Here is a 27,869-nt window from a genome sequence, read left to right on the forward strand (position 1 = left end):
TCAACTTGATACGACTGTGTTTTTATGCTTGTGCGTCGCCCTGTGTCTCACAAGTGTGTGTATGAATTATTGTGTGTTCTACCTTTGTATTTTTAACTACATTGAATTGCCTCTGTTGCTTTTTATTACTATTATTTATTCTCCTTCTTCAATACTTGTACAGCACTTTGGTCAACCCTGGTTGTTTTAAATGTGCTCTATAAACAAACTTGACTTGACTTGACTTGACTTGACTTGACTTGACTTGATCACCCCGGCTGTGTCGCCTGAGTGAGGGTGTATGATCATTGAAAGACCCGAAACACCCGATGACCCCAGATTACATCACTGATGATGTGTCCAAGTTGGACTCAAAGACACTTAACAACAGCTAAGGGAAAAAGAAAATAAATATATAAAATGCATGAAACAATTGATACAAGGTGATGATAATAAATGAAGATGATAAAGTGAGGACATGACTGTGCATATTAAAACAGAATTGAAAAAACAGTGTTTGGCAGTGGAGAAGCAGTGGGGGTCAGATATTGTAGGCAGTTTTGAAGAGGTGGGTTTTGAGATTATTTTTGAATGTAGGGAGTTTTGGAGGACGGTGGAAGGGATGCCATACAGGACGTTGTTACAGTGATCTAGTCTGGAGGATAATCTAGATAATAATGTCCAAAAATGATTCAGACAACAAGACAATACAAGTTTACCTGTAGTAAGAGGAGGAGCAACGCTGGAAAGACAGGAATGTTTCAGCGTCACATTGCTGAAGTGAAACCTGAAAGTAACTCAGAGAGACAGCACTGCTGCAGTCGAGAAAAGTGTCTCTCTTTCTCTCCAAAGAAAAATAAAACTAGGTTCATCAGGCCTTTCTCAACAATACAGCCGAGTCTTAGACGCACACAGGTGAGTACAGCAGATGATATTTACTGTGTTTAAACAGAGAGCAGTGACACATAATTGAGCTGTATCCACATAGGATGTTTCCCTGTGTTCATTATACACTGACACTTGTCAAATTAAGTTTTCGATGAAGTGCAGTTTAACAATATATCTCAAAATGACTTTTGCTAATATTTCAATAATCCAACTGTGATATGTTTAAGCAGTATTACACTCGAGGGTGTGCTTTACCGTTATTATTGGCACGACAGTGACGCGGTAAGCGCCTCGGGTCCGTAAGCATCACTGAAGTGCCAATAATGACGGTAAAGCACACCCTCGAGTGTAATATTGCGATTATACAACGGTTACCAACAAAATAAAAGATATAATCAAAATGTATTCATATTGTGGGGCAATTCGCTCTCAAAATAAAAAACTTTTTTGCTAGTGTTATCTCCGTTTCCCTGGAACTACATGGGGTCTGACTAATAACTGGAAAACAATCAGTCACCTAAGTAGACTCCTATGTAATGAAACCTAGGTTACTACTCCAGCAAGTAGGCCGACCCTTAGCAACGACCTAGCAACAGAGACGATTTCTAGTCCCTGTTGAGTCAGCCAGCTAACTTGAGCTAATGCTTTCTAGAGATCGTGGGATTTCCCAAACTGAATAAATACCACACATATAAACACAAAACTGCCTTGCTAGCTCAATCTTGTTGTAACTAAGATATCTGCTGAAAAAAATAATTTTTCCATGGACAGATTTAGCTACTACGTCCGCGAACTTCACATGTATTTTTAAGCTAGTAGCGCCGTGTCACCGACTCACCGGCACAGCTGATGGAGGATGCCAGAGCGTCTAGTAACATCAAGGCTGAACAGAGTTATATTTAAATATACCGTATTGTATAAAAATATATGTAGTATAATAGTAATATTTTTAGTGATGAGCACGGCTAGGTGTGCTGTCATGCTGATTTGATCACGTTCTAAATGTCTAGTTGACCAATCAGATTGCTTGGTCAGAACTACCTGTTGTATAATTTATATAAATATTTCACAGTTATGTATAACAATGTTGTTATTTCACACTTTCACTTTAGGTCTCAGTGTCTAGATATGTCCGCTGCCAGCTGTCTCCTATCTGAAGAGCAGTTTCTGTGCTCCATCTGTCTGGATGTGTTCACTGATCCAGTCTCCATACCATGTGGACACAGCTTCTGCAAAAACTGCATCACACAGCACTGGGATATTAGTGTCCAGTGCCAGTGTCCCATGTGTAAAAAGCTTTTCGACACAAGACCTCTGCTGCAGGTCAATATTTTCATATCAGAGATGGCTGCTCAGTTCAGAAAGTCAGCTCAGATGAAAGCCAGCAGCTGCCCAGACCAACGATGTGCCAAACCAGGAGAAGTTCCCTGTGACGTCTGCACTGGGACCAAACTGAAGGCCCTGAAGTCCTGCCTGGTGTGTCTGGCCTCCTACTGTGAGACTCACCTGGAGCCTCATCAGAGAATGACGGGCCTGAAAAGACACAAGCTGATGGATCCTGTGGAGAACCTGGAAGGCAGGATGTGTAAGAAGCATGACAGACCGCTGGAGCTGTTCTGCAAGACGGACCAGATGTGTGTTTGTCTGCTCTGCACTGTTTTAGACCACAAGTCACATCACATTGTTCCTCTGAAGGAAGGATGTGAAGGAAAGAAGGCTGAGCTGGGGAAGATGATCCAGGAGAGACGACTGAAGATTCAGGAGATCAAACACTCAGTAGAGCTCAGCGAGGAAGATGCAGACAGAGAGATAGCAGACAGTGTGCGGGTCTTCACCGCTCTGATGCAGTCTGTGGAGAGAGGCCAGGCTGAGCTCATTGAGACGATCCAAGAGAAGCAGAAAACAACAGAGAAACAGGCTGAAGGCTTCATCAAAGAGCTGGAACAGGAAATCTCTGAGCTGATGAAGAGAACCGCTGAGGTGGAGCAGCTCTCACGCACTGAAGACCACCTCCACCTCCTCCAAAGCTTCCCATCCCTGAACACTCCTCCACACACCAAGGACTGGACAGAGGTCAGTGTCCATCGCTCATCATATGAGGGGACTGTGAGGAGAGCTGTGGCTCAGCTGGAGGAGACTCTCAGGACAGAGATGGAGAAGCTGCTTGATGCTGAGCTGAAGAGGGTCCAGCAGTATGCAGTGGATGTGACTCTGGATCCTGATACAGCACATCCTGAACTCATCCTGTCTGATGATGGGAAACAAGTAAATCATGGTGATGTAAAGAAGAATCTCCCAGACAACCCAAAGAGATTTTCTTCTTGGACCTGTGTCTTAGGAAAGCAGAGCTTCTCTTCAGGAAGATTTTACTACGAGGTTCAGGTTAAAGGGAAGACTTGGTGGGTTTTAGGAGTGGCCAGAGGGTCGATCAACAGGAAGGGACGAATCAGTCCGAGTCCCAAGAATGGCTACTGGACTGTATGGTTGAGGAATGGAAATGAGTACGAAGCTTTTGCTGACCCTCGTCTCCTCCTCTCTGTGAAATCGAAGCCTCAGAAGGTGGGGGTGTTTGTGGATTATGAGGAGGGTCTGGTCTCCTTTTATGACGTAGATGCTGCAGCTCTTATCTACTCCTTTACTGGCTGCACCTTCACTGAGAAACTCTACCCATTCTTCAATCCCTGTCTTAATGATGGTGGTAGAAACTCCGCCCCTCTGATCATCTCTCCTGTCAATCACACAGATTAGACTAATCATTAGTTTTTCTCAGATAGGATTCATTGATATTTAAGATAACACATTTACATATTCAAGGGAAGTATATATGTTTTCCAATTTTTCTGGTAACTGTTAAGTCATTTAATGTTGAAGAATTGTAATAAAACAACAAAAATTAATGACAAAATTAATGTCTTGTAATAAAAAAACAATGTTTGTTAAAGTTAAACACAGTAAAGGTTTGACTACATGTGGTTAAAATGGTTAATGTTCCTTTCTCAGTTCATTTTACGTTTAATTTCTCATTTTCAATATAATAATACTATGCTTTTTTATGACAAAACATGTTTTTCAATTGTATGCTCACGCACACGCACACACACAAATACACACACACACACACACACACACACACACACACACACACACACACACACCACTGATTCAAATTGTTGGAACTTTTATCTCACACAATGCTATTCTTATGAAGAGGGGAAAGGAGACTGACAAAATAAATGTCTTGTCTCTAATAAAAAAACAATGTTTGTTAAAGTTAAATACAGTAAACGTTTGACAACAGATTAAAATGGTTAATGCTGTTTTCTCATTTATATCCTGTTTCTTTATGTATCCTATTACAATTTACTGCTGCAAAAGATTAATTTCCCCACAGGGATCATTAAAGTTTAATATAATCAATTCTAATCTAATAACTCTGCACAGTAAAGTCATATCAGAAATCAGAAGTATTTGCTAAAATCAATTAAACATGTCTAGGTGATCAATTAAAAATGTGTTATTATTGTCAGATCATTGTACATATTCTGAGCTTTGTATGTTCACAATTACTGAAGAGCAGTTTATGAATAAGAAGTAATTCTGCAATTTGTTTCTCACATTTAAAGATTTTTTGTTTTTGAATAAATAAAAACAAATGGAACACACTTGTATGGTCACATGACTGCTATTTACCAGAATGCTTAAATTATTTAACATTTGACTGATATCAAAGCTTGAAAAATGTTATTGTTCTAAAGGTAATTGGCACTTAGAGCACAGAAATGAATCTGGTCTATTCCACACTGATGAGACGCCAAATCATAAGATTAGAAACACAATCAGCTGTTGTCAGCCATTGTTGCCATGAGCTGTGGACCTCCAATATGGCCGCCAGAGGGCAGCATCCACCAGCTGAAAGCCCTCTATAGAATATGATAAGTGATGGTGACAGAAATGTCCTCTGTCAGCAGTCTGCTGTTGAGAGAGCAGTACCTCTGTTCTTTCTGTCTGGATGGGCTCAACAATTCACACAACTTGTGTAAAACCTGAATCACACACACTGGGAGAGGAGGATCACACTCTGAATGAACGACAAATCAAAGAAGCAACAACACACACACTCACACTGTAATGATGAAGATGTGATGAAGACAGAGTTCAGGTGTGTGCTGCTGTATGAACAGCTGCACAGGAAGGCTGACGACAATACAGCAGACTGATGCTGTGATGACAACTGGGAAATGAAAGATATGAATTAAATTGATCTTGTGCCAAAGGAATGTCACTACAATCATGTCTAAAACTGAATTAGATCAGATTGGGTTTAGTTGAGCTGCAGAAAGTCTGAGGAAAATTCCTTTAATGGTATTTATTTAGCCATGCTTGGTGCCGCAAAAACGTGTAAAAACATAGAGACAAACGTTTCCACACTACATCATCATCAGTGTCTTCTTTAAAACTGAATTAGGCAACAAGAAAGAAAGTCACCCGCCGCCCCTAATGGCACACAGTGAGTTTTAAACTATAATTCAAACGAGAGATATCAATTAAATGTATCTTCTGTCAAAAGTATGTTATTGTAATCGTGATCAAAACTGAATCTGGCAACAAAACATTACTAATGTAACTGCAGTAAAAGGCGGAGCGACACAGGAAACAGAGGAGAGTTTCAGCGTCACGTTGCGGAATAGAAAGTGAAAGTAACTCAAAACGACAACATTGCTGCAGTCGAGAAAAGTCTCTCTGTTTCTCTCCAAAGAAAACAGAACTAGAGGTGAGTACAGCAGATAATATTTACTGTGTTTAAACAGAGAGCGATAACACAAACCTGAAAACTTCCCGTTTTTCAGTTTGTACCGGCAAGATTTCAATGAAACGCAATATAACTTTGTCAAAATGATTTTCGCTATTAGTAGAGAAAAAGAAGTCCAAAAAGAGACTCCACTGGCGTTTCAGGCAGTCTTAAAGTGAAAAAGAGGAGAGCTAAGGAGTGTCCAGTAATTTAAAAAGCCTTTATCAGCATGGCTAAACCAACAGGAAGATTAAAAAAGCCAACATGTTTGGAGCAGCATGGTCTTCATCAGGCCGTCAGCTGAACACAGGTGAGGCCTTACCTATATAGCCATCGAGACCCAGAGGAAAATACAGGCTGGATCATCTGGTAGAGAGAAACACAGGAAATGTTTGTCAGAAACTAAAAGCACAGCAAAGCAAGATAGCAAACAAAAAACATAATGGCACAGAGAGAAAAACACATGAATATAAAGAAATACAATAGACAATGTTAATACAACATGTTTAATTCCTTGTATTCTTGTGCTGTCTTTCCTTGTGAATTAATGTATAATGTGTGTGACTGTTTTGCAATAAAAAAAGAAATACAATAGACAAACTGTGGCCACATAGCAACAACCAGAAAGGCACAAAATACTATAGTTAGACCCATAATCTTCATAATTATCATATCAGCATTAACATCATTGTAAATATAATCCATAATATCAGCACCATCATTATTACTAATACTTAATAGTTAATAATTGTGATTGTAATCAATATTATCTCTACTATCTCCATGAATATGAACATAGTCAACTTGATAACAAATCCACCACACTCATCATTATAGTCTTGATAAATCACTTGTGGGAAAATTGACAAGAAATATGTGAAATGAATGTGATCATTTAGACCGGTAAAACTGACAGCATCAAAAGAATGGATCCAAAAATCTCACTGTGATGAAGTTTTTGTCGCCTATTTCCACCTCTGACAGAGGCTTCATGTGTTCGATGCCTTCGATTGTCAACAAGGAACACCAAGTCGATATTTGTGACTTTGTGGAGAAACTTCTTCCCAAGTTGTCTTGGAGAGAACGATCTTCTCATGAAAGGGAGCTCAAAGAAACTTGTTTTTAGAGTTTAAATATTTATGAAAGTCCAGTAATTTAGAATATCAAGAAAATATCATCAATGTACCGACCACAGAAAGTAATAAATACAGTAATAAAAAGTATTCCTAAGAGGATTTCAAACTGATACAAACAAGCATAGGAAAGACATGAGCCCATTGGAACACCAGTCTTCTGTTAGTAAATCTTGTCCCTAAAGATAAAGACATTATTGAATGATCCAGTCAGTTGAAGACAGTAAAAACTGGATATCCACCCAATCAGACAAGAAGTGTTCCAAAGCAGACACGCCCTCATGATAAACGATGTTAGTATAGGCTCTCCACGTTCATGGGAACCAGGAAGTCTGATTGGAGATTATAGAGGCCAGTGATTTTGTCCTGAATATAGGAGGGGGGGTTTTGCACATATGGTTTAATTAAAAAGTCAATATATTGAGATGCAGGTTCGGTGAGAGTACCACTGCCAGATAAAATAGACGGGTTGTCCCTAGGTTCTTTGTGTATTTTAGGAAGTAAGTAGAATAGTGGGGTGTTCAACTCGTAAGAAGCTAAGTGCATTGTCATTAATCCAACCAGTGTCTCTAGAAATGCTAATAAAGGCTTTTATAATGATTGGAAACTCTTTAGCCTTCCTCTTTTTCACTTTAAGACCACCTTGAACGCCAGTGGAGTCCCTTCTTAGACTTCTTTTTTTCTGCTTATACTTTTCCCATTGTTGAACAATGTGTTTATTTCACATAACTCATTTACCAGTATAGCCCCCAGTGTTTTCCCTTTTTTCCTTTCTTTTTTGTGGAACCCTATTGTAATTGCTGGAATTCCTATTTTTCCCCCCCGTATTTTGTGTAATAACACGTCCATACATTGATACATTTTTGTCCATTTTGGAATATAGATAGTCCCGTTCAACCGCTGCTGGAATACAAAAAATACCACCAATTGGCCCATAGGGGGCGATATAAGAAGGTCCCAAAGTCTAAGGATCAGCCCCACCGTTCTGTTAGTTGTAGAGATGTGTTCTGCAGATAATCATGCTGAACAATTTTCCCTCGAGGAGCCATAAAGTCTGCCTAATTCATTTTTCCCGTCATTTAGAATTTTTTAAAATACCTTCAAAAATCTTCTTTTCATCATGAACCACAAGTCAGAATGACACCAAATTTGGTATGCAGGTTTCTTATACTTCTCTTATTTTGTTTGGAAGTAGCTCAAGAATCGGTCAAAAAATGGCAGTTATTGACCGATGCAGTGGGATCAGTTTCATTGCTGCCATGCAGCTATATTTTTATGTTTGCTATTGTTCCAGTAATTCAACTTTGATATTTTTTTAAGCTATTATCATTGGGGAGTTCTGTATAGCAATGTTGTTATTTCACACTTTCACTTTAGGTCTCAGTGTCTAGATATGTCTGCTGCCAGCTGTCTCCTATCTGAAGAGCAGTTTCTGTGCTCCATCTGTCTGGATGTGTTCACTGATCCAGTCTCCATACCATGTGGACACAGCTTCTGCAAAACCTGCATCACACAGCACTGGGATGTTAGTGTCCAGTGCCAGTGTCCCATGTGTAAAGAGGTTTTTGACAGAAGACCTCTGCTGCGGGTCAATATTTTCATATCTGAGATGGCCGCTCAGTTCAGAAAGTCAGCTCAGATGAAAGCCAGCAGCTGCCCAGACCAACGATGTGCCAAACCAGGAGAAGTTCCCTGTGACGTCTGCACTGGGACCAAACTGAAGGCCCTGAAGTCCTGCCTGGTGTGTCTGGCCTCCTACTGTGAGACTCACCTGGAGCCTCATCAGAGAATGACGGGCCTGAAAAGACACAAGCTGATCGATCCTGTGGAGGACCTGGAAGGCAGGATGTGTAAGAAGCATGACAGACCGCTGGAGCTGTTCTGCAAGACTGACCAGATGTGTGTGTGTCTGCTCTGCACTGTTTTAGACCACAAGTCACATCACATTGTTCCTATGGCAGAAGCATATGAAGGAAAGAAGGCTGAGCTGGGGAAGACGGAGGCTGAAATTCAGCAGAAGATCCAGGAGAGACGACTGAAGATTCAGGAGATCAAACACTCAGTAGAGCTCAGCGAGGAAGATGCAGACAGAGAGATAGCAGACAGTGTGCGGGTCTTCACCGCTCTGATGCAGTCTGTGGAGAGAGGCCAGGCTGAGCTCATTGAGACGATCCAAGAGAAGCAGAAAACAACAGAGAAACAGGCTGAAGGCTTCATCAAAGAGCTGGAACAGGAAATCTCTGAGCTGATGAAGAGAACCGCTGAGGTGGAGCAGCTCTCACGCACTGAAGACCACCTCCACCTCCTCCAAAGCTTCCCATCCCTGAACACTCCTCCACACACCAAGGACTGGACAGAGGTCAGTGTCCATCGCTCATCATATGAGGGGACTGTGAGGAGAGCTGTGGCTCAGCTGGAGGAGACTCTCAGGACAGAGATGGAGAAGCTGAGTGTTGATGTTGAGCTGAAGAGGGTCCAGCAGTATGCAGTGGATGTGACTCTCAATCCTGGCATCCGAGAGCCGACCTACAGCGATGCTTTGGAGGCTGTGGTTTGTGTAGACCCGCAAAAGACCCACCTGAAAGGTAAATGATAAGGATATTTATTATATTTTGGGGATGGAGGGAGACAATACTATTTAGTTTCATACAAAATTATTAGACTGTCATGTCTTTATTAGCCGATAGAAATTAAGTGTAATCAACTCTTCACTGATCTTTTTCAGCATATTCCCAAGGTAGTGGACACCCATTGGCTCCCCTCTATCCCACACGTCGGAGGCGACAACGCGCTTCGGGTGGAGGTAGAAAGATTTGGCATCTGATGGTCGATGAACAGGAAGGAAAAAATCAGGTGTCCCAAGAATGGCCAGTGGACTCTGTGTTTGGTTTATGGAAATGAGTACAAAGCTCTTGCTGACCCTCCTGTCCTCCTCTCTGTGAAATCGAAGCCTCAGAAGGTGGGGGTGTTTGTGGATTATGAGGAGGGTCTGGTCTCCTTTTATGACGTAGATGCTGCAGCTCTTATCTGCTCCTTTACTGGCTGCACCTTCACTGAGAAACTCTACCCATTCTTCAATCCCGGTCTTAATGATGGTGGTAGAAACTCCGCCCCTCTGATCATCTCTCCTGTCAATCACACAGATTAGACTAATCATTAGTTTTTCTCAGATAGGATTCCTTAATATTAAGATAACACATTTACATATTCAAGAGAAGTATATATGTTTTCCTATTTTTTTCAGGTAACTGTTAAGTCATTTTAATGTTGAAGAATTTTAATTAAAAAAACAAAAAAACACTTTATAACTTTCTACTTCATGGCAAAACTTGTAATAAATAAACAATGTGTGTTAAAGTTAAATACAGTAAACGTTTGACTACAGATTCTGTTTAAAATGGTTAATGCTCTTTTCTCACTTATATCCTTTTTTTAATGTATGCTATTACAATTTACTGCTGCAAAAGATTAATTTCTCCACAGGAATCATTCAAGTATAATATAATCTATTCTAATATAATAACTCTGCACAGTAATGTCACATTGGAAATCAGAAGTATTTGTTAAAATCACTTAAACATGTCTAGGTGATAAATTAAAAATGTGTTATTATTGTCAGATCATTGTACATATTCTGAGCTTTGTATGTTGACAATTACTGGAGAGCAGTTTATGAATAAGAAGTTATTCTACAGTTTGTTTCTTACATTTAAAGATTTTTTTTGTTTGAATAAATAAAAACAAATGGAACAAACTTGTATGGTCACATGACTGCTATTTACCAGAATGCTTAAATTATTTAACATTTGACTGATATCAAAGCTTGAAAAATGTTATTGTTCTAAAGGTAATTGGCAGTTAGAGCACAGAAATGAATCTGGTCTATTCCACACTGATGAGACGCCAAATCATAAGATTAGAAACACAATCAGCTGTTCTCAGCCATTGTTGCCATGAGCTGTGGACCTCCAATATGGCCGCCAGAGGGCAGCATCCACCAGCTGAAAGCCCTCTATCTTTGCCTTCCTCCTTCCAGAGAGGTCAGAGGTCAGCTACAGAGCAGCACCTCTGGAGCTGGTAGGGATGCAGTGTCTTGCTCAAGGACACTTCAGCAGGCAGATTAGGGGTGAGCGGATCAATACCAGAGTATCAATACTTTTGACACCAGTCGAGAATCAAAATGAGCGATACTGAGGATGAAGAATTTAGTATTTTTCATTATATTTATTGAGGGGTGAATTTTAATAACAATATGCTTTAGTTTAGTTTTTTTTTTTTTACAACAAAACATGTTGGCAAAGAACAACCAGCTAACAAGGAAGTACAGCTCCAAACTTTTTAATATTTACAGGGAGAAAGACTTCAGAGTGGGTACACAGACAAAATAATAAACAAAATTAAACTAAGCCCAATCAACCTATACTTACCTATCAGAAATAAAACAACAACAATTACTTCTTACCTAAACTGCTAAACAAGAAAAAAAAAAAAAAAAAAACAGGAGAAAACAGGCTTTCAACAAAAAATGGCTACCCACCCCTACAACTCCCACGGCTGCTAAAAGCTACAATCCATTAGCTTACTCAGACAAAACAAAGTTACAGAATCAACTACAAGGTGCCGGTGTTGGGAACTGGAAAAGAAGAGAGCTTTATATCCTGGGAGCAGCCACGGGGAACCAATCACCAGCCAGGACACACCTACACAAATCACACTCACCGGCCAATCGTAGCACACCACCTGTTTCTCATCAAACACACCCACACTACAGAGACAGAGAGGGAGAGAGAGAGAGGAACACAACTCAAAGCAAAGCAGAACACAGAAAGACAATTCACATATGACCATGGGTCATAACACACACACATACACACATACACACACACATACACACATACATACACAACTTATTCAAATTGTTGGAACTTTTTTCTCTCACAATGCTATTCTGCACTATTTTTACAGTACAAAAGTGATGTTTAAACACAGTTGAGTTGGAAAAGTTTGAAATTGTTGTTGTAAATGTTGTAAATTGTTGTTGTAGTAAATGTTTTTCAGTACTGGATCCAAAAGTATTGCAGCTATATTAGCTGAGGTTCGGGAGCAGGACCACACCTCAGTCACTCCCCTTCCTGTCATTTCCCTTTAAATGCCGACCTGCCCAGCATACCTGTTTGTTCTCGTTTTACGTGCCCCACCCTCCCTTCCCTTTCTCTCTCCATCTCTCCCTCTCTCTCACTCTCTCTCCCTCTCTTTCCACTCCTCCTCTCTACTACAGGGCCCCCTGGGGGTCTGCCACCATGCCTGGGAGAAAGGGCGGATCCGTCGCCGAAAGCTTCCCCAGACCGCAAATGTTTGGCCTACACCTCTCCATCCTCCATTCATCGCAGTCTCCACTTCATCATTCATGGCTGTTAAATAAACATTCTCACATTTGATGGTGTCGTCCTCGGCTTGTGAACTCGGTTTCATGTGGAATTGAAAATAGCAGTATCTCCCATCCCGAGGGCGGATGCTTGTTGCCATGGGGATTGAACCAGAATCCTCTGGTGGAAGGAAGCTCTCTGTAACCACTAGACAACCTGCTGCCTCACATGGGACAATTTGGGTGAAACTGGGTGACAGTTTGGGTGACAATTAGTTTTATAATGTAATTAAAAGAAAAGATATTAATTAAATGTATCTAGTGGCAAAAGTATGTATTAATAATAATAATAATAATGATAATGATAATACATTTTATTTATACGCCCTTTACATGGTACTCAAAGACACTTTACAACAGCTAAGGGAAAAAGAAAATAAATATATAAAATACATAAAAGAATTGATAAAAAGTGATGATAATAAATGAAGATTATAAAATAATGACATGACATACTATATTGTGCATATTAAAACAGTAGAATTTTAAAAAACAGTGTTTGGTTTCCAGTTGTCATTTTGTTCATTTCTGGAGAGGCAGTGAGAGTCAGGTATTGTAGGCAGGTTTGAAGAGGTGGGTTTTGAGATTATTTTTGAATGTAGGGAGTGAGTCTGAGTTTCTGACGTGTGAAGGGAGGGAGGTCAGAGGGTCGGGGCAGCGATGACAAAGGCTCTGTCCCCCAAGGTGCGGGGCTTGGTCCCGGTGACGGGGGTCAGGAGGTTGGGATCAGCTGATCTGAGGTGGCGGGTGGAGGTGTGGCGATGGAGAAGGTTTGTCAGGTATGAAGGGGCAAGGTTACTGAGAGCTTTGTATGCGATGAGGAGGATCTTGAAGTGGATTCTGTGCTGTATTGGGAGCCAATGAAGGTGTTGAAGGATGGGTGTGATGTGTTCTCTGGAGCGGGAGTGGGTGAGCAACCGGGCAGCTGAGTTTTAAACGTATTGTAATGTTTGGAGGACGGTGGAAGGGATGCCATATAGGATGCTATTACAGTAGTCTAGTCTGGAGGATAATCTGGATAATCATGTCCAAAAATGATTCAGGCAACAAGACAATACCAGTTTACCTGTAGTAAGAGGAGGAGCAACGCTGGAAAGACAGGAATGTTTCAGCGTCACATTGCTGAAGTGAAACCTGAAAGTAACTCAGAGAGACAGCACTGCTGCAGTCGAGAAAAGTGTCTCTCTTTCTCTCCAAAGAAAAATAAAACTAGGTTCATCAGGCCTTTCTCAACAATACAGCCGAGTCTTAGACGCACACAGGTGAGGACAGCAGATGATATTTACTGTGTTTAAACAGAGAGCAGTGACACATAATTGAGCTGTATCCACATAGGATGTTTCCCTGTGTTCATTATACACTGACACTTGTCAAATTAAGTTTTCAATGAAGTGCAATTTAACTATATAACTCAAAATGACTTTTGCTAATATTCCAAATATCTAACTTTGATATTTTTTATACAAATATTCAAGAATACTGTATAACAACGTTGTTATTTCACACTTTCACTTTAGGTCTCAGTGTCTAGATATGTCCGCTGCCAGCAGTCTCCTATCTGAAGAGCAGTTTCTGTGCTCCATCTGTCTGGATGTGTTCACTGATCCAGTCTCCATACCATGTGGACACAACTTCTGCAAAACCTGCATCACACAGCACTGGGATATTAGTGTCCAGTGCCAGTGTCCCATGTGTAAAGAGGTTTTCAACACAAGACCTGAGCTGCATGTCAGTAGTTTATTATCTGAGATGGCTGCTCAGTTCAGAAAGTCAGCTCAGATGAAAGCCAGCAGCTGCCCAGACCAACGATGTGCCAAACCAGGAGAAGTTCCCTGTGACGTCTGCACTGGGACCAAACTGAAGGCCCTGAAGTCCTGCCTGGTGTGTCTGGCCTCCTACTGTGAGACTCACCTGGAGCCTCATCAGAGCATGACGGGCCTGAAAAGACACAAGCTGATCGATCCTGTGGAGGACCTGGAAGGCAGGATGTGTAAGAAGCATGACAGACCGCTGGAGCTGTTCTGCAAGACGGACCAGATGTGTGTTTGTCAGTTCTGCACTGAGTCAGACCACAAGTCACATCACTTTGTCTCTCTGAAGGAAGGATATGAAGGAAAGAAGGCTGAGCTGGGGAAGACGGAGGCTGAAATTCAGCAGAAGATCCAGGAGAGACGACTGAAGATTCAGGAGATCAAACACTCAGTAGAGCTCAGCGAGGAAGATGCAGACAGAGAGATAGCAGACAGTGTGCGGGTCTTCACCGCTCTGATGCAGTCTGTGGAGAGAGGCCAGGCTGAGCTCATTGAGACGATCCAAGAGAAGCAGAAAACAACAGAGAAACAGGCTGAAGGCTTCATCAAAGAGCTGGAACAGGAAATCTCTGAGCTGATGAAGAGAACCGCTGAGGTGGAGCAGCTCTCACGCACTGAAGACCACCTCCACCTCCTCCAAAGCTTCCCATCCCTGAACACTCCTCCACACACCAAGGACTGGACAGAGGTCAGTGTCCATCACTCATCATATGAGGGGACTGTGAGGAGAGCTGTGGCTCAGCTGGAGGAGACTCTCAGGAAAGAGATGGAGAAACTGAGTGCTGATGTTGAGCTGAAGAGGGTCCAGCAGTATGCAGTGGATGTGACTCTGGATCCTGATACAGCACATCCTGAACTCATCCTGTCTGATGATGGGAAACAAGTAAAGTGTGGTGATGTAAAGAAGAATCTCCCAGACAACCCAAAGAGATTTTCTTATTGTGCCAATGTTTTAGGAAAGCAGAGCTTCTCTTCAGGAAGATTTTACTACGAGGTTCAGGTTAAAGGGAAGACTGAGTGGGGTTTAGGAGTGGTCAGAGGGTCGATCCACAGGAAGGGAGGAATCAGTCTGAGTCCCAAGAATGGCTACTGGACTGTATGGTTGAGGAATGGAAATAAGTACAAAGCTCCTGCTGACCCTCCTGTCCTCCTCTCTGTGAAATCGAAGCCTCAGAAGGTGGGGGTGTTTGTGGATTATGAGGAGGGTCTGGTCTCCTTTTATGACGTAGATGCTGCAGCTCTTATCTACTCCTTTACTGGCTGCACCTTCACTGAGAAACTCTACCCATTCTTCAGACCCTGTGTTAATGATGGTGGTAAAAACTCCGCCCCTCTGATCATCTCTCCTGTCAATCATACAGATTAGACTAATCATTAGTTTTTCTCAGATAGGATTCATTGATATTAAGATAACACATTTATATATAATCAAGGGAAGTATATATGTTTTCCTATTTTTTTCAGGTAACTTAAGTCATTTTAATGTTGAATAATAGTAATAAAACAACAAAAAAACACTTTAGCTTTCTACTTCTTGGCAAAATGAATGTGTTGTCATAAAAAAAACAATGTGTGTTAAAGTTAAATATAGTAAACGTTTGACTAGAGATTCTGGTTAAAATGGTTAATGCTCTTTTCTCAGTTATATCCTTTTTTTTATGTATCCTATTACAATTTAATACTGCAAATGATTAATTTCCCCACAGGGATCATCAAAGGTTAATCTAATCTATTCTGATCTAATAACTCTACACAGTAATGTCATATCAGAAATCAGAAGCATTTGCTAAAATCACTTAAACATGTCTAGGTGATAAATTAAAAATGTGTTATTATTGTCAGATCATTGTACATATTCTGAGCTTTGTATGTTGACACAATTACTGAAGAGCAGTTTATGAATAAGAAGTAATTCTGCAATTTGTTTCTCACCTTTAAAGATTTTTTTTTGAATGAATAAAAACAAATGGAACACACTTGTATGGTTACATGACTGCTATTTACCAGAATGCTTAAATTATTTAACATTTGACTGATATCAAAGCTTGAAAAAAGTTATTGTTCTAAAGTTAATTGGCAGTTAGAGCACAGAAATGAATCTGGTCTATTCCACACTGATGAGACGCCAAATCATAAGATTAGAAACACAATCAGCTGTTGTCAGCCATTGTTGCCGTGAGCTGTGGACCTCCAATATGGCCGCCAGAGGGCAGCATCCACCAGCTGAAAGCCCTCTATCTTTGCTTCCCTCCTTCCAGAGAGGTCAGAGGTCAGCTACAGAGCAGCACCTCTGGAGCTGGTAGGGATGCAGTGTCTTGCTCAAGGACACTTCAGCAGGCAGATTAGGGGTGAGCGGATCAATACCAGAGTATCAATACTTGTGACACCAGTCGAGAATCAAAATGAGCGATACTGAGGATGAAGAATTGAGTATTTTTCATTACATTTATTGAGGGGTGAAATATAATAACAATATGCTTTTTTATGTGTTCATGCTCATGCACATTCACACACACACACACACACACACACACACACACACACACACACACACATACATAACTGATTCAAATTGTTGGAACTTTTATCTCACACAATGCTGAAAGCCCTCTATCTTTGCTTCCCTCCTTCCAGAGAGGTCAGAGGTCAGCTACAGAGCAGCACCTCTGGAGCTGGTAGGGATGCAGTGTCTTGCTCAAGGACACTTCAGCAGGCAGATTAGGGGTGAGCGGATCAATACCAGAGTATCAATACTTGTGACACCAGTCGAGAATCAAAATGAGCGATACTGAGGATGAAGAATTGAGTATTTTTCATTACATTTATTGAGGGGTGAAATATAATAACAATATGCTTTTTTATGTGTTCATGCTCATGCACATTCACACACACACACACACACACACACACACACACACACACACACATACATAACTGATTCAAATTGTTGGAACTTTTATCTCACACAATGCTATTCTGCACTATTTTTACAGTATACAGTTTTACAGTTTCAACAGTGATGTTTAAACACTGTTGAGTTTGACATGTTTTAAACAAAACATTAAAATGATGCTTGCATGTCTTTGGTCATCATGTGGTTTTAATTGACATTATTCATGACAAGTACTTGGTATCATAATTGATACCACCGGATCCAACTACAATACTGGATCCAAAAGTACTTGGTTTCATGTGGAATTGAAAATAGCAGTATCTCCCATCCCTAGGGCGGATGCTTGTTGCCATGGGGATTGAACCAGAATCCTCTGGTGGAAGGAAGCTCTCTGTAACCACTAGACAACCTGCTGCCTCACATGTGACATTTTGGGTGAAACTGGGTGACAGTTTGGGTGAAAATTAGTTTCATAATGTAACTAAAAGAAAATGTATTAATTAAATGTATCTAGTGGCAAAAGTATGTTACGGATGAGCTTCAAGCCAGCGAAGTCCAGGTCCCTGGTTGTGAAGAGGGGAAAGGAGACTGACATGTTCAGCTTTTCCCTCGGAGGTAGGACGAAAAGCAAGAGCCTGGGCAACATTTTCGATTGCACCCTGAAGGACACTGCAGCACTCAGGCGACCAGCAGTGAGTTGGAGGCATGGCTGACAGCGGTGGACAAATCAGGGCTGCTAGAGAAGTTCAAGGCCTGGATTTACCAGCATGGCCTCCTACCTCGACTCCTCTGGCCCCTGCCCGTCTACGAGGTCCCGATGACCACTGTCGAGGGCTTCGAGAGGAAGACCAGCCACTTTCTGCACAGGTGGTTGGGCCTGCCGCGAAGCCTGAGCAGCATCGCCTTGTACGGACACAAGAACAAGCTACGGCTCCCCTTCAGCAGCCTGACAGAAGAGTTCACGGTAACCCGTGCAAGAGAGATGCTGCTGGACAGAGACTCCACTGACGCCATAAGTCTCCTTATGAGGACTGGGAGGAAGTGGAGGGCCCAGGCGGCGGTGGATCAGGCCGGGTAACGGCTGTGCCACAGCGTGCCGGTGGGATCTGTGGCGTCTGGACGGGCGGGGCTTGGCAGCATCCCAAGACCTCGCTACGATAAAGCACAAGGGAAAGAGAGACGCCAGCTGGTCCAGGAGGAGGTGCGAGCAGGAGTGGAAAAAGTACAGTAGGATGGTGGGGATGCAGCAGCAGGGCGTGTGGATCAGATGGGAGCAAGCGATGGACTGAACGATCTCTCGGTCAGAGCTCTGGAAGGCTGAACCACTCCGGATTAAGTTCTTGATCGAATCGGACTACAAGATGCTCCCCAGCCCAGCAGCATGCCCACTGTGAGAAGAGGATCCCTGGAGCATATATTTGGAAATGATGCACTTCATTTATTGGAAATGAAGTGCGGAGAAATGACTTGCTGGTATATCTAGATTCCTCATCCATGAAGGCAAAAAACCATGTAAAGAATCTTGGAGTAATTCTTGATGGTGACCTCAGCTTAAAAAAATCACATCAGTAATGTCTGTAAAACAGCTTTCTATCACTTACGTAATATCTCCCGTATCTTTTAGAATTGATTTTAAGATTATTTTATTAGTTTTTAAGTGTCTTCATGGTTTGGCCCCTGTATACCTTAGCAATATGATTGTAAGATATGTTCCAACGAGATGCCTCAGATCATCCAATAGTAATGCACTGGTGGTCCCTTCAACCCGGTTGAAGTGTGGGGAATCTGCTTTTAGTCACTATGGTCCCAAACTTTGGAACTCTCTCCCACAAAATCTGAGAACCATTGATACACTCTGCACTTTTAAAAAGAATCTCAAAACATATTCGTTTAATGTTGCAGCTCAAGTTCCCCGACACCATCGTAGTGACCATCACTTTTGTCAAGGCGGGGGAGAATCCACAGCCGCAGCCAAGTCCACCAGGCGGGCTCCTCGTCGCGGCACGGGATTGGCAGCTGAAGGTCGACCTAGGGAGACAGCTCAAGTTCCCCGACACCATCGCAGTGACCACACTCAGGCCAGACACGGTCCTGATGTCTGAAACAACAAGGCAAGCGGTCCTGCTGGAGCTGACCGTTCCCTGGGAAGACCAGATGGAAGAGGCATACGAAAGGAGGAGGGCCAAGTACGAGGGCCTGGTAGGCGAGCGCCGGAGCCGAGGATGGAGGGCTCGATGTCTGCCCATCGAAGTAGGCAGCAGCGGCTTCGCAAGACGGTCTCTCTGCAGGGCCCTCAAGCTGCTTGGCATCACAGGGCTGCATAGCAGAAAAGCCATCAAGACCACCATAGAGGCCGCAGAGAAGGCATCAAGATGGCTGTGCATCAAAAGAGGCGATCCGTGGACCACACAAGCTACTTGGACACAAGCAGGAGCCTGGAGCCCCCTCTATCTCCGCTTTTTAAAAACACCTTAAAACCCTCCTTTATTCCTTGGCCTTTGAATCAACTTGATACGACTGTGTTTTTATGCTTGTGCGTCGCACTGTGTCTCACAAGTGTGTGTATGAATTATTGTGTGTTCTACCTTTGTATTTTTAACTACATTGAATTGCCTCTGTTGCTTTTTATTACTATTATTTATTCTCCTTCTTCAATACTTGTACAGCACTTTGGTCAACCCTGGTTGTTTTAAATGTGCTCTATAAACAAACTTGACTTGACTTGACTTGGCTTGACTTGACTTGACTTGACTTGACTTGACTTGACTTGACTTGATCACCCCGGCTGTGTTGCCTGAGTGAGGGTGTATGATCATTGAAAGACCCGAAACACCCGATGACCCCAGATTACATCACTGATGATGTGTCCAAGTTGCATCACAAGATGTGTGACAGAACTAATTACTATAATAATAATTCTAATAATAATAATAATAATAATAATAATAATACATTTTATTTATAAGCACTTTACATGGTACTCAAAGACACTTTACAACAGCTAAGGGAAAAAGAAAATAAATATATAAAATGCATGAAACAATTGATACAAGGTGATGATAATAAATGAAGATGATAAAATGAGGACATGACTGTGCATATTAAAACAGAATTGAAAAAACAGTGTTTGGCAGTGGAGAAGCAGTGGGGGTCAGATATTGTGGGCAGTTTTGAAGAGGTGGGTTTTGAGATTATTTTTTAATGTAGGGAGTTTTGGAGGACGGTGGAAGGGATGCCATATAGGACGTTGTTACAGTGATCTAGTCTGGAGGATAATCTGGATAATCATGTCCAAAAATGATTCAGGCAACAAGACAATACAAGTTTACCTGTAGTAAGAGGAGGAGCAACGCTGGAAAGACAGCAACGTTTCAGCGTCACATTGCTGAAGTGAAACCTGAAAGTAACTCAGAGAGACAGCACTGCTGCAGTCGAGAAAAGTGTCTCTCTTTCTCTCCAAAGAAAAATAAAACTAGGTTCATCAGGCCTTTCTCAACAATACAGCCGAGTCTTAGACGCACACAGGTGAGTACAGCAGATGATATTTACTGTGTTTAAACAGAGAGCAGTGACACATAATTGAGCTGTATCCACATAGGATGTTTCCCTGTGTTCATTATACACTGACACTTGTCAAATTAAGTTTTCAATGAAGTGCAATTTAACTATATACCTCAAAATGACTTTTGCTAATATTCCAATAATCCAACTGTGATATGTTTAAACAGTATTACACTCGAGGGTGTGCTTTACCGTTATTATTGGCACGACAGTGACGCGGTAAGCGCCTCGGTCCGTAAGCATCACTGAAGTGCCAATAATGACGGTAAAGCACACCCTCGAGTGTAATATTGCGATTATACAACGGTTACCAACAAAATAAAAGATATAATCAAAATGTATTCATATTGTGGGGCAATTCGCTCTCAAAATAAAAAACTTTTTGCTAGTGTTATCTCCGTTTCCCTGGAACTACATGGGATCTGACTAATAACTGGAAAACAATCAGTCACGTCAGTAGACTCTTATGTAATGAAATCTAGGTTACTACTCCAGCAAGTAGGCCGACCCTTAGCAACGACCTAGCAACAGAGACGATTTCTAGTCCCTGTTGAGTCAGACAGCTAACTTGAGCTAATGCTTTCTAGAGATCGTGGGATTTCCCAAACTGAATAAATACCACACATATAAACACAAAACTGCCTTGCTAGCTCAATCTTGTTGTAACTAAGATATCTGCTGAAAAAAATATTTTTTCCATGGACAGATTTAGCTACTACGTCCGCGAACTTCACATGTATTTTTAAGCTAGTAGCGCCGTGTCACCGACTCACCGGCACAGCTGATGGAGGATGCCAGAGCGTCTAGTAACATCAAGGCTGAACAGAGTTATATTTAAATATACCGTATTGTATAATAATATATGTAGTATAATAGTAATATTTTTAGTGATGAGCACGGCTAGGTGTGCTGTCATGCTGATTTGATCACGTTCTAAATGTCTAGTTGACCAATCATATTGCTTGGTCAGAACTACCTGTTGTACGGGCCAGCGCCCTCCTCTGGGCCTGGGCGTGGCTCAAAGCAAGATCTCCCCAAAACTAAAAACTTAAACTAAACTAACAAAAAGGAAGAAAGAGGGTAAAAGGAAAGAAAAAAGGAAGAAGGAGGGTTTGGGTCCCTCCCTGACCCGCACCACCTGTCTCCCGCCGGGGCTTCCGGTTGTGTTGCTGGAGGGCAGGGTGGGGGGCCTCTCGCTCGCCTCTCCGGTGCCCCGGTCTGGCCTCTCTCCTCATTGCCATATAAATGTAATGTTAATTATTAATGGTCATTATTATATTATATTATATTATATTATATTATATTATATTATATTATATTGTATTGTATATAATGATGATAGTGGTAGTAATATTATATTATTATCATATTATTTTATTATTGTTATTATAATGATATTGCCGTTACATCATATATTTATTTTCACTATAACTTCAACATTACCTCTTTTTCTTTCTCTCCGCCCCCGGACTCTTATCATATCATCACATACATCATAAATGCTTGATGTTATTGTCTGTATGTCTGTCCATTATGTCTGTCTTGTTTATCTTCTATGTCACTCTTTTTGTTTGTAATGCTATTTCAACAATAAAAAAATAAAAAAAATAAAAAAAAGAACTACCTGTTGTATAATTTATATAAATATTTCCAAGTTATGTATAACAATGTTGTTATTTCACACTTTCACTTTAGGTCTCAGTGTCTAGATATGTCCGCTGCCAGCTGTCTCCTATCTGAAGAGCAGTTTCTGTGCTCCATCTGTCTGGATGTGTTCACTGATCCAGTCTCCATACCATGTGGACACAGCTTCTGCAAAAACTGCATCACACAGCACTGGGATATTAGTGTCCAGTGCCAGTGTCCCATGTGTAAAAAGCTTTTCAACACAAGACCTGAGCTGCATGTCAATACTTTCATATCTGAGATGGCTGCTCAGTTCAGAAAGTCGGCTCAGATGAAAGCCAGCAGCTGTCCAGACCAACGATGTGCCAAACCAGGAGAAGTTCCCTGTGACGTCTGCACTGGAACCAAACTGAAGGCCCTGAAGTCCGACCACAAGTCACATCGCTTTGTCCCTCTGAAGGAAGGATATGAAGTAAAGAAGGCTGAGCTGGGGAAGACGGAGGCTGAAATTCAGCAGAAGATCCAGGAGAGACGACTGAAGATTCAGGAGATCAAACACTCAGTAGAGCTCAGCGAGGAAGATGCAGACAGAGAGATAGCAGACAGTGTGCGGGTCTTCACCGCTCTGATGCAGTCTGTGGAGAGAGGCCAGGCTGAGCTCATTGAGACGATCCAAGAGAAGCAGAAAACAACAGAGAAACAGGCTGAAGGCTTCATCAAAGAGCTGGAACAGGAAATCTCTGAGCTGATGAAGAGAACCGCTGAGGTGGAGCAGCTCTCACGCGCTGAAGACCACCTCCACCTCCTCCAAAGCTTCCCATCCCTGAACACTCCTCCACACACCAAGGACTGGACAGAGGTCAGTGTCCATCGCTCATCATATGAGGGGACTGTGAGGAGAGCTGTGGCTCAGCTGGAGGAGACTCTCAGGAAAGAGATGGAGAAACTGCTTGATGTTGAGCTGAAGAGGGTCCAGCAGTATGCAGTGGATGTGACTCTGGATCCTGATACAGCACACGCCAATCTCATCCTGTCTGATGATGGGAAACAAGTAAATCATGGTGATGTAGAGAAGAATCTCCCAGACAATCCAGAGAGATTTTCTTATTGTTTCCGTGTTTTAGGAAAGCAGAGCTTCTCTTCAGGAAGATTTTACTACGAGGTTCAGGTTAAAGGGAAGACTTGGTGGGGTTTAGGAGTGGCCAGAGGGTCGATCAACAGGAAGGGAGGAATCAGTCCGAGTCCCAAGAATGGCTACTGGACTGTATGGTTGAGTAATGGAAATGAGTACAAAGCTTTTGCTGACCCTCGTCTCCTCCTCTCTGTGAAATCGAAGCCTCAGAAGGTGGGGGTGTTTGTGGATTATGAGGAGGGTCTGGTCTCCTTTTATGACGTAGATGCTGCAGCTCTTATCTACTCCTTTACTGGCTGCACCTTCACTGAGAAACTCTACCCAATCTTCTGTCCCAGTACTAATGATGGTGGTAAAAACTCCGCCCCTCTGATCATCTCTCCTGCCAATCACACAGATTAGACTAATCATTAGTTTTTCACAGATAGGATTCATTAATATTTAAAATAAAACATTTACATATTCAAGGGAAATATATATGTTTTCCCCTTTTTAAAGGTAACTTAAGTCATTTTAATGATGAAGAAATGTAATAAAACAACAAAAAACAATTTAGAACTTTCTTCTTCTTTGCAAAATAAATGTCATAAAAAACAATGTTTGTTGAAGTTAAATACAGTAAACATTTGACTACAGAGACTAGCCTAATCCTTTGTTTTTCTCAGATAGGATTCATGGATTCATTCATATTTTCTAGTTAGTTATTAGTTTTCCTAATTTTTTCAGGTAACTGTTAAGTCATTTTAATGTTGAAGAATTGTAATAAAACAACAAAAAGCACTTTATACTTCTTGGCAAAAAAAATTGTCTTGTATTAAAAAAAAACAATGTTTGTTAAAGTTAAATACAGTAAAGGTTTGACTACAGATTCTGGTTAAAATGGTTAATGCTCTTTTCTCATTTATTCACTGTATTCTGATCATTGTATATTGATACAATTACTGAAGAGCAGTTTATGAGTAAGAAGTAATTCTGCTTCTCCGTTTGTTCCTCACATTTTTTTTAATGAATGAATAAAAACAGATGAAACACACTTGTATGGTTACATGACTGCTATTTACCAGAATGCTTAAATTATTTAACATTTGACTGATATCAAAGCTTGAAAAATGTTATTGTTCTAAAGGTAATTGGCAGTTAGAGCACAGAAATGAATCTGGTCTATTCCACACTGATGAGACGCCAAATCATAAGATTAGAAACACAATCAGCTGTTGTCAGCCATTGTTGCCGTGAGCTGTGGACCTCCAATATGGCCGCCAGAGGGCAGCATCCACCAGCTGAAAGCCCTCTATAGAATATGATAAGTGATGGTGACAGAAATGTCCTCTGTCAGCAGTCTGCTGTTGAGAGAGCAGTTCCTCTGTTCTTTCTGTCTGGATGGGCTCAACAATTCACACAACTTGTGTAAAATCTGAATCACACACACCGGGAGAGGAGGATCACACTCTGAATGAACGACAAATCAAAGAAGCAACAACACACACACTCACACTGTAATGATGAAGATGTGATGAAGACAGAGTTCAGGTGTGTGCTGCTGTATGAACAGCTGCACAGGAAGACTGACGACAATACAGCAGACTGATGCTGTGATGACAACTGGGAAATGAAAGATAGGAATTAAATTGATCTTGTGCCAAAGGAATGTCACTACAATCATGTCTAAAACTGAATTAGATCAGATTGGGTTTAGTTGAGCTGCAGAAAGTCTGAGGAAAATTCCTTTAATGGTATTTATTTAGCCATGCTTGCTGCCGAAAAAAAGTGTAAAAACATAGAGACAAACGTTTCCACACTACATCATCATCAGTGTCTTCTTTAAAACTGGCACACAGTGAGTTTTAAACTATAATTCAAACGAGAGATATGAATTAAATGTATCTTCTGTCAAAAGTATGTTACTGTAATCGTGTTCAAAGCTGAATCTGGCAACAAAACATTACTAATGTAACTGCAGTAAAAGGCGGAGCGACACTGGAAACAGAGGAGAGTTTCAGCGTCACGTTGCGGAATAGAAAGTGAAAGTAACTCAAAACGACAACATTGCTGCAGTCGAGAAAAGTCTCTCTGTTTCTCTCCAAAGAAAACAGAACTAGAGGTGAGTACAGCAGATAATATTTACTGTGTTTAAACAGAGAGCGATAACACAAACCTGAAAAATTCCCGTTTTTCAGTTTGTACCGGCAAGATTTCAATGAAACGCAATATAACTTTGTCAAAATGATTTTCGCTATTAGTAGAGAAAAAGAAGTCCAAAAAGAGACTCCACTGGCTTAAAGTGAAAAAGAGGAGAGCTAAGGAGTGTCCAGTAATTTAAAAAGCCTTTATCAGCATGGCTAAACCAACAGGAAGATTAAAAAAGCCAACATGTTTGGAGCAGCATGGTCTTCATCAGGCCGTCAGCTGAACACAGGTGAGGCCTTACCTATATAGCCATCGAGACCCAGAGGAAAATACAGGCTGGATCATCTGGTAGAGAGAAACACAGGAAATGTTTGTCAGAAACTAAAAGCACAGCAAAGCAAGATAGCAAACAAAAAACATAATGGCACAGAGAGAAAAACACATGAAATATAAAGAAATACAATAGACAATGTTAATACAACATGTTTAATTCCTTGTATTCTTGTGCTGTCTTTCCTTGTGAATTAATGTATAATGTGTGTGTGTGTCTGTTTTGCAATAAAAAAAGAAACACAATAGACAAACTGTGGCCACATAGCAACAACCAGAAAGGCACAAAATACTATAGTTAGACCCATAATCTTCATAATTATCATATCAGCATTAACATCAATGTAAATATAATCCATAATATCAGCACCATCATTATTACTAATACTTAATAGTTAATAATTGTGATTGTAATCAATATTATCTCTACTATCTCCATGAATATGAACATAGTCAACTTGATAACAAATCCACCACACTCATCATTATAGTCTTGATAAATCACTTGTGGGAAATGACAAGAAATATGTGAAATGAATGTGATCATTTAGACCGGTAAAACTGACAGCATCAAAAGAATGGATCCAAAAATCTCACTGTGATGAAGTTTTTGTCGCCTATTTCCACCTCTGACAGAGGCTTCATGTGTTCGATGCCTTCGATTGTCAACAAGGAACACCAAGTCGATATTTGTGACTTTGTGGAGAAACTTCTTCCCAAGTTGTCTTGGAGAGAAGGATCTTCTCATGAAAGGAAGCTCAAAGAAACTTGTTTTTAGAGTTTAAATATTTATGAAAGTCCAGTAATTTAGAATATCAAGAAAATATCATCAATGTACCGACCACAGAAAGTAATAAATACAGTAATAAAAAGTATTCCTAAGAGGATTTCAAACTGATACAAACAAGCATAGGAAAGACATGAGCCCATTGGAACACCAGTCTTCTGTTAGTAAATCTTGTCCCTAAAGATAAAGACATTATTGAATGATCCAGTCAGTTGAAGACAGTAAAAACTGGATATCCACCCAATCAGACAAGAAGTGTTCCAAAGCAGACACGCCCTCATGATAAACGATGTTAGTATAGGCTCTCCACGTTCATGGGAACCAGGAAGTCTGATTGGAGATTATAGAGGCCAGTGATTTTGTCCTGAATATAGGAGGGGGGGTTTTGCACATATGGTTTAATTAAAAAGTCAATATATTGAGATGCAGGTTCGGTGAGAGTACCACTGCCAGATAAAATAGACGGGTTGTCCCTAGGTTCTTTGTGTATTTTAGGAAGTAAGTAGAATAGTGGGGTGTTCAACTCGTAAGAAGCTAAGTGCATTGTCATTAATCCAACCAGTGTCTCTAGAAATGCTAATAAAGGCTTTTATAATGATTGGAAACTCTTTAGCCTTCCTCTTTTTCACTTTAAGACCACCTTGAACGCCAGTGGAGTCCCTTCTTAGACTTCTTTTTTTCTGCTTATACTTTTCCCATTGTTGAACAATGTGTTTATTTCACATAACTCATTTACCAGTATAGCCCCCAGTGTTTTCCCTTTTTTCCTTTCTTTTTTGTGGAACCCTATTGTAATTGCTGGAATTCCTATTTCCCCCCCCCGTATTTTGTGTAATAACTCATCCATACATTGATACATTTTTGTCCTTTTTGGAATATAGATAGTCCCGTTCAACCGCTGCTGGAATACAATAAATACCACCAATTGGCCCATAGGGGGCGATATAAGAAGGTCCCAAAGTCTAAGGATCAGCCCCACCGTTCTGTTAGTTGTAGAGATGTGTTCTGCAGATAATCATGCTGAACAATTTTCCCTCGAGGAGCCATAAAGTCTGCCTAATTCATTTTTCCCATCATTTAGAATTTTTTTAAATACCTTCAAAAATCTTCTTTTCATCATGAACCACAAGTCAGAATGACACCAAATTTGGTATGCAGGTTTCTTATACTTCTCTTATTTTGTTTGGAAGTAGCTCAAGAATCGGTCAAAAAATGGCAGTTATTGACCAATGCAGTGGGATCAGTTTCATTGCTGCCATGCAGCTATATTTTTATGTTTGCTATTGTTCCAGTAATTCAACTTTGATATTTTTTTAAGCTATTATCATTGAGGAGTTCTGTATAACAATGTTGTTATTTCACACTTTCACTTTAGGTCTCAGTGTCTA

At 41.0% G+C, this 27,869-nt stretch overlaps 4 protein-coding genes and 1 pseudogene across 8 annotated transcripts; all 5 read left to right on the plus strand.

Moving 5' to 3' along the window:
- Positions 1-804: 804 nt before the first annotated feature.
- LOC144538085 (E3 ubiquitin-protein ligase TRIM47-like) lies at positions 805-9,004 on the plus strand (the record flags this gene model as incomplete). Its single annotated transcript, XM_078281925.1, has 2 exons — positions 805-894; positions 8,167-9,004. A coding segment is annotated over exon 2 (822 nt), but the record flags the coding sequence as incomplete, so codon positions are not given.
- Positions 1,996-3,681, plus strand: LOC144538074 (E3 ubiquitin-protein ligase TRIM21-like). 2 transcript variants are annotated; one of them, XM_078281899.1, is made up of 2 exons: positions 1,996-2,222; positions 2,256-3,681. In XM_078281899.1, exons 1-2 carry the CDS (start codon positions 1,996-1,998, stop codon positions 3,613-3,615), a joined length of 1,587 nt encoding a protein of 528 aa, XP_078138025.1. In that variant the 3' UTR covers positions 3,616-3,681. The 2 variants fall into 2 exon arrangements, with proteins under 2 accessions (XP_078138025.1, XP_078138024.1); XM_078281898.1 differs by having other exon boundaries at positions 1,996-3,681.
- Positions 9,005-13,744: 4,740 nt separating the features above from the next.
- Positions 13,745-15,448, plus strand: LOC144538096 (E3 ubiquitin-protein ligase TRIM21-like). Of its 4 annotated transcripts, none has more exons than XM_078281964.1 (2): positions 13,748-14,461; positions 14,513-15,448. In XM_078281964.1, the coding sequence occupies exons 1-2, from the start codon at positions 13,748-13,750 to the stop codon at positions 15,389-15,391; spliced, it is 1,593 nt and encodes a 530-aa protein (XP_078138090.1). In that variant the 3' UTR covers positions 15,392-15,448. The 4 variants fall into 4 exon arrangements, with proteins under 4 accessions (XP_078138092.1, XP_078138090.1, XP_078138091.1 ...); XM_078281965.1 differs by having other exon boundaries at positions 13,748-14,426; positions 14,550-15,448; XM_078281963.1 differs by having other exon boundaries at positions 13,748-13,974; positions 14,008-15,448.
- Positions 15,449-17,451: 2,003 nt separating this feature from the next.
- Positions 17,452-19,393, plus strand: LOC144538086 (uncharacterized; annotated as a pseudogene).
- Positions 19,394-22,190: 2,797 nt separating this feature from the next.
- LOC144538087 (nuclear factor 7, ovary-like) lies at positions 22,191-23,639 on the plus strand. The gene has a single exon (XM_078281926.1). The coding sequence runs from the start codon at positions 22,191-22,193 to the stop codon at positions 23,637-23,639; it is 1,449 nt and encodes a 482-aa protein (XP_078138052.1).
- The last annotated feature ends 4,230 nt before the right edge of the window (positions 23,640-27,869 follow it).

Source organism: Centroberyx gerrardi, chromosome 24 (assembly GCF_048128805.1).
Source record: "Centroberyx gerrardi isolate f3 chromosome 24, fCenGer3.hap1.cur.20231027, whole genome shotgun sequence".
Classification (NCBI taxonomy): domain Eukaryota; kingdom Metazoa; phylum Chordata; class Actinopteri; order Beryciformes; family Berycidae; genus Centroberyx; species Centroberyx gerrardi.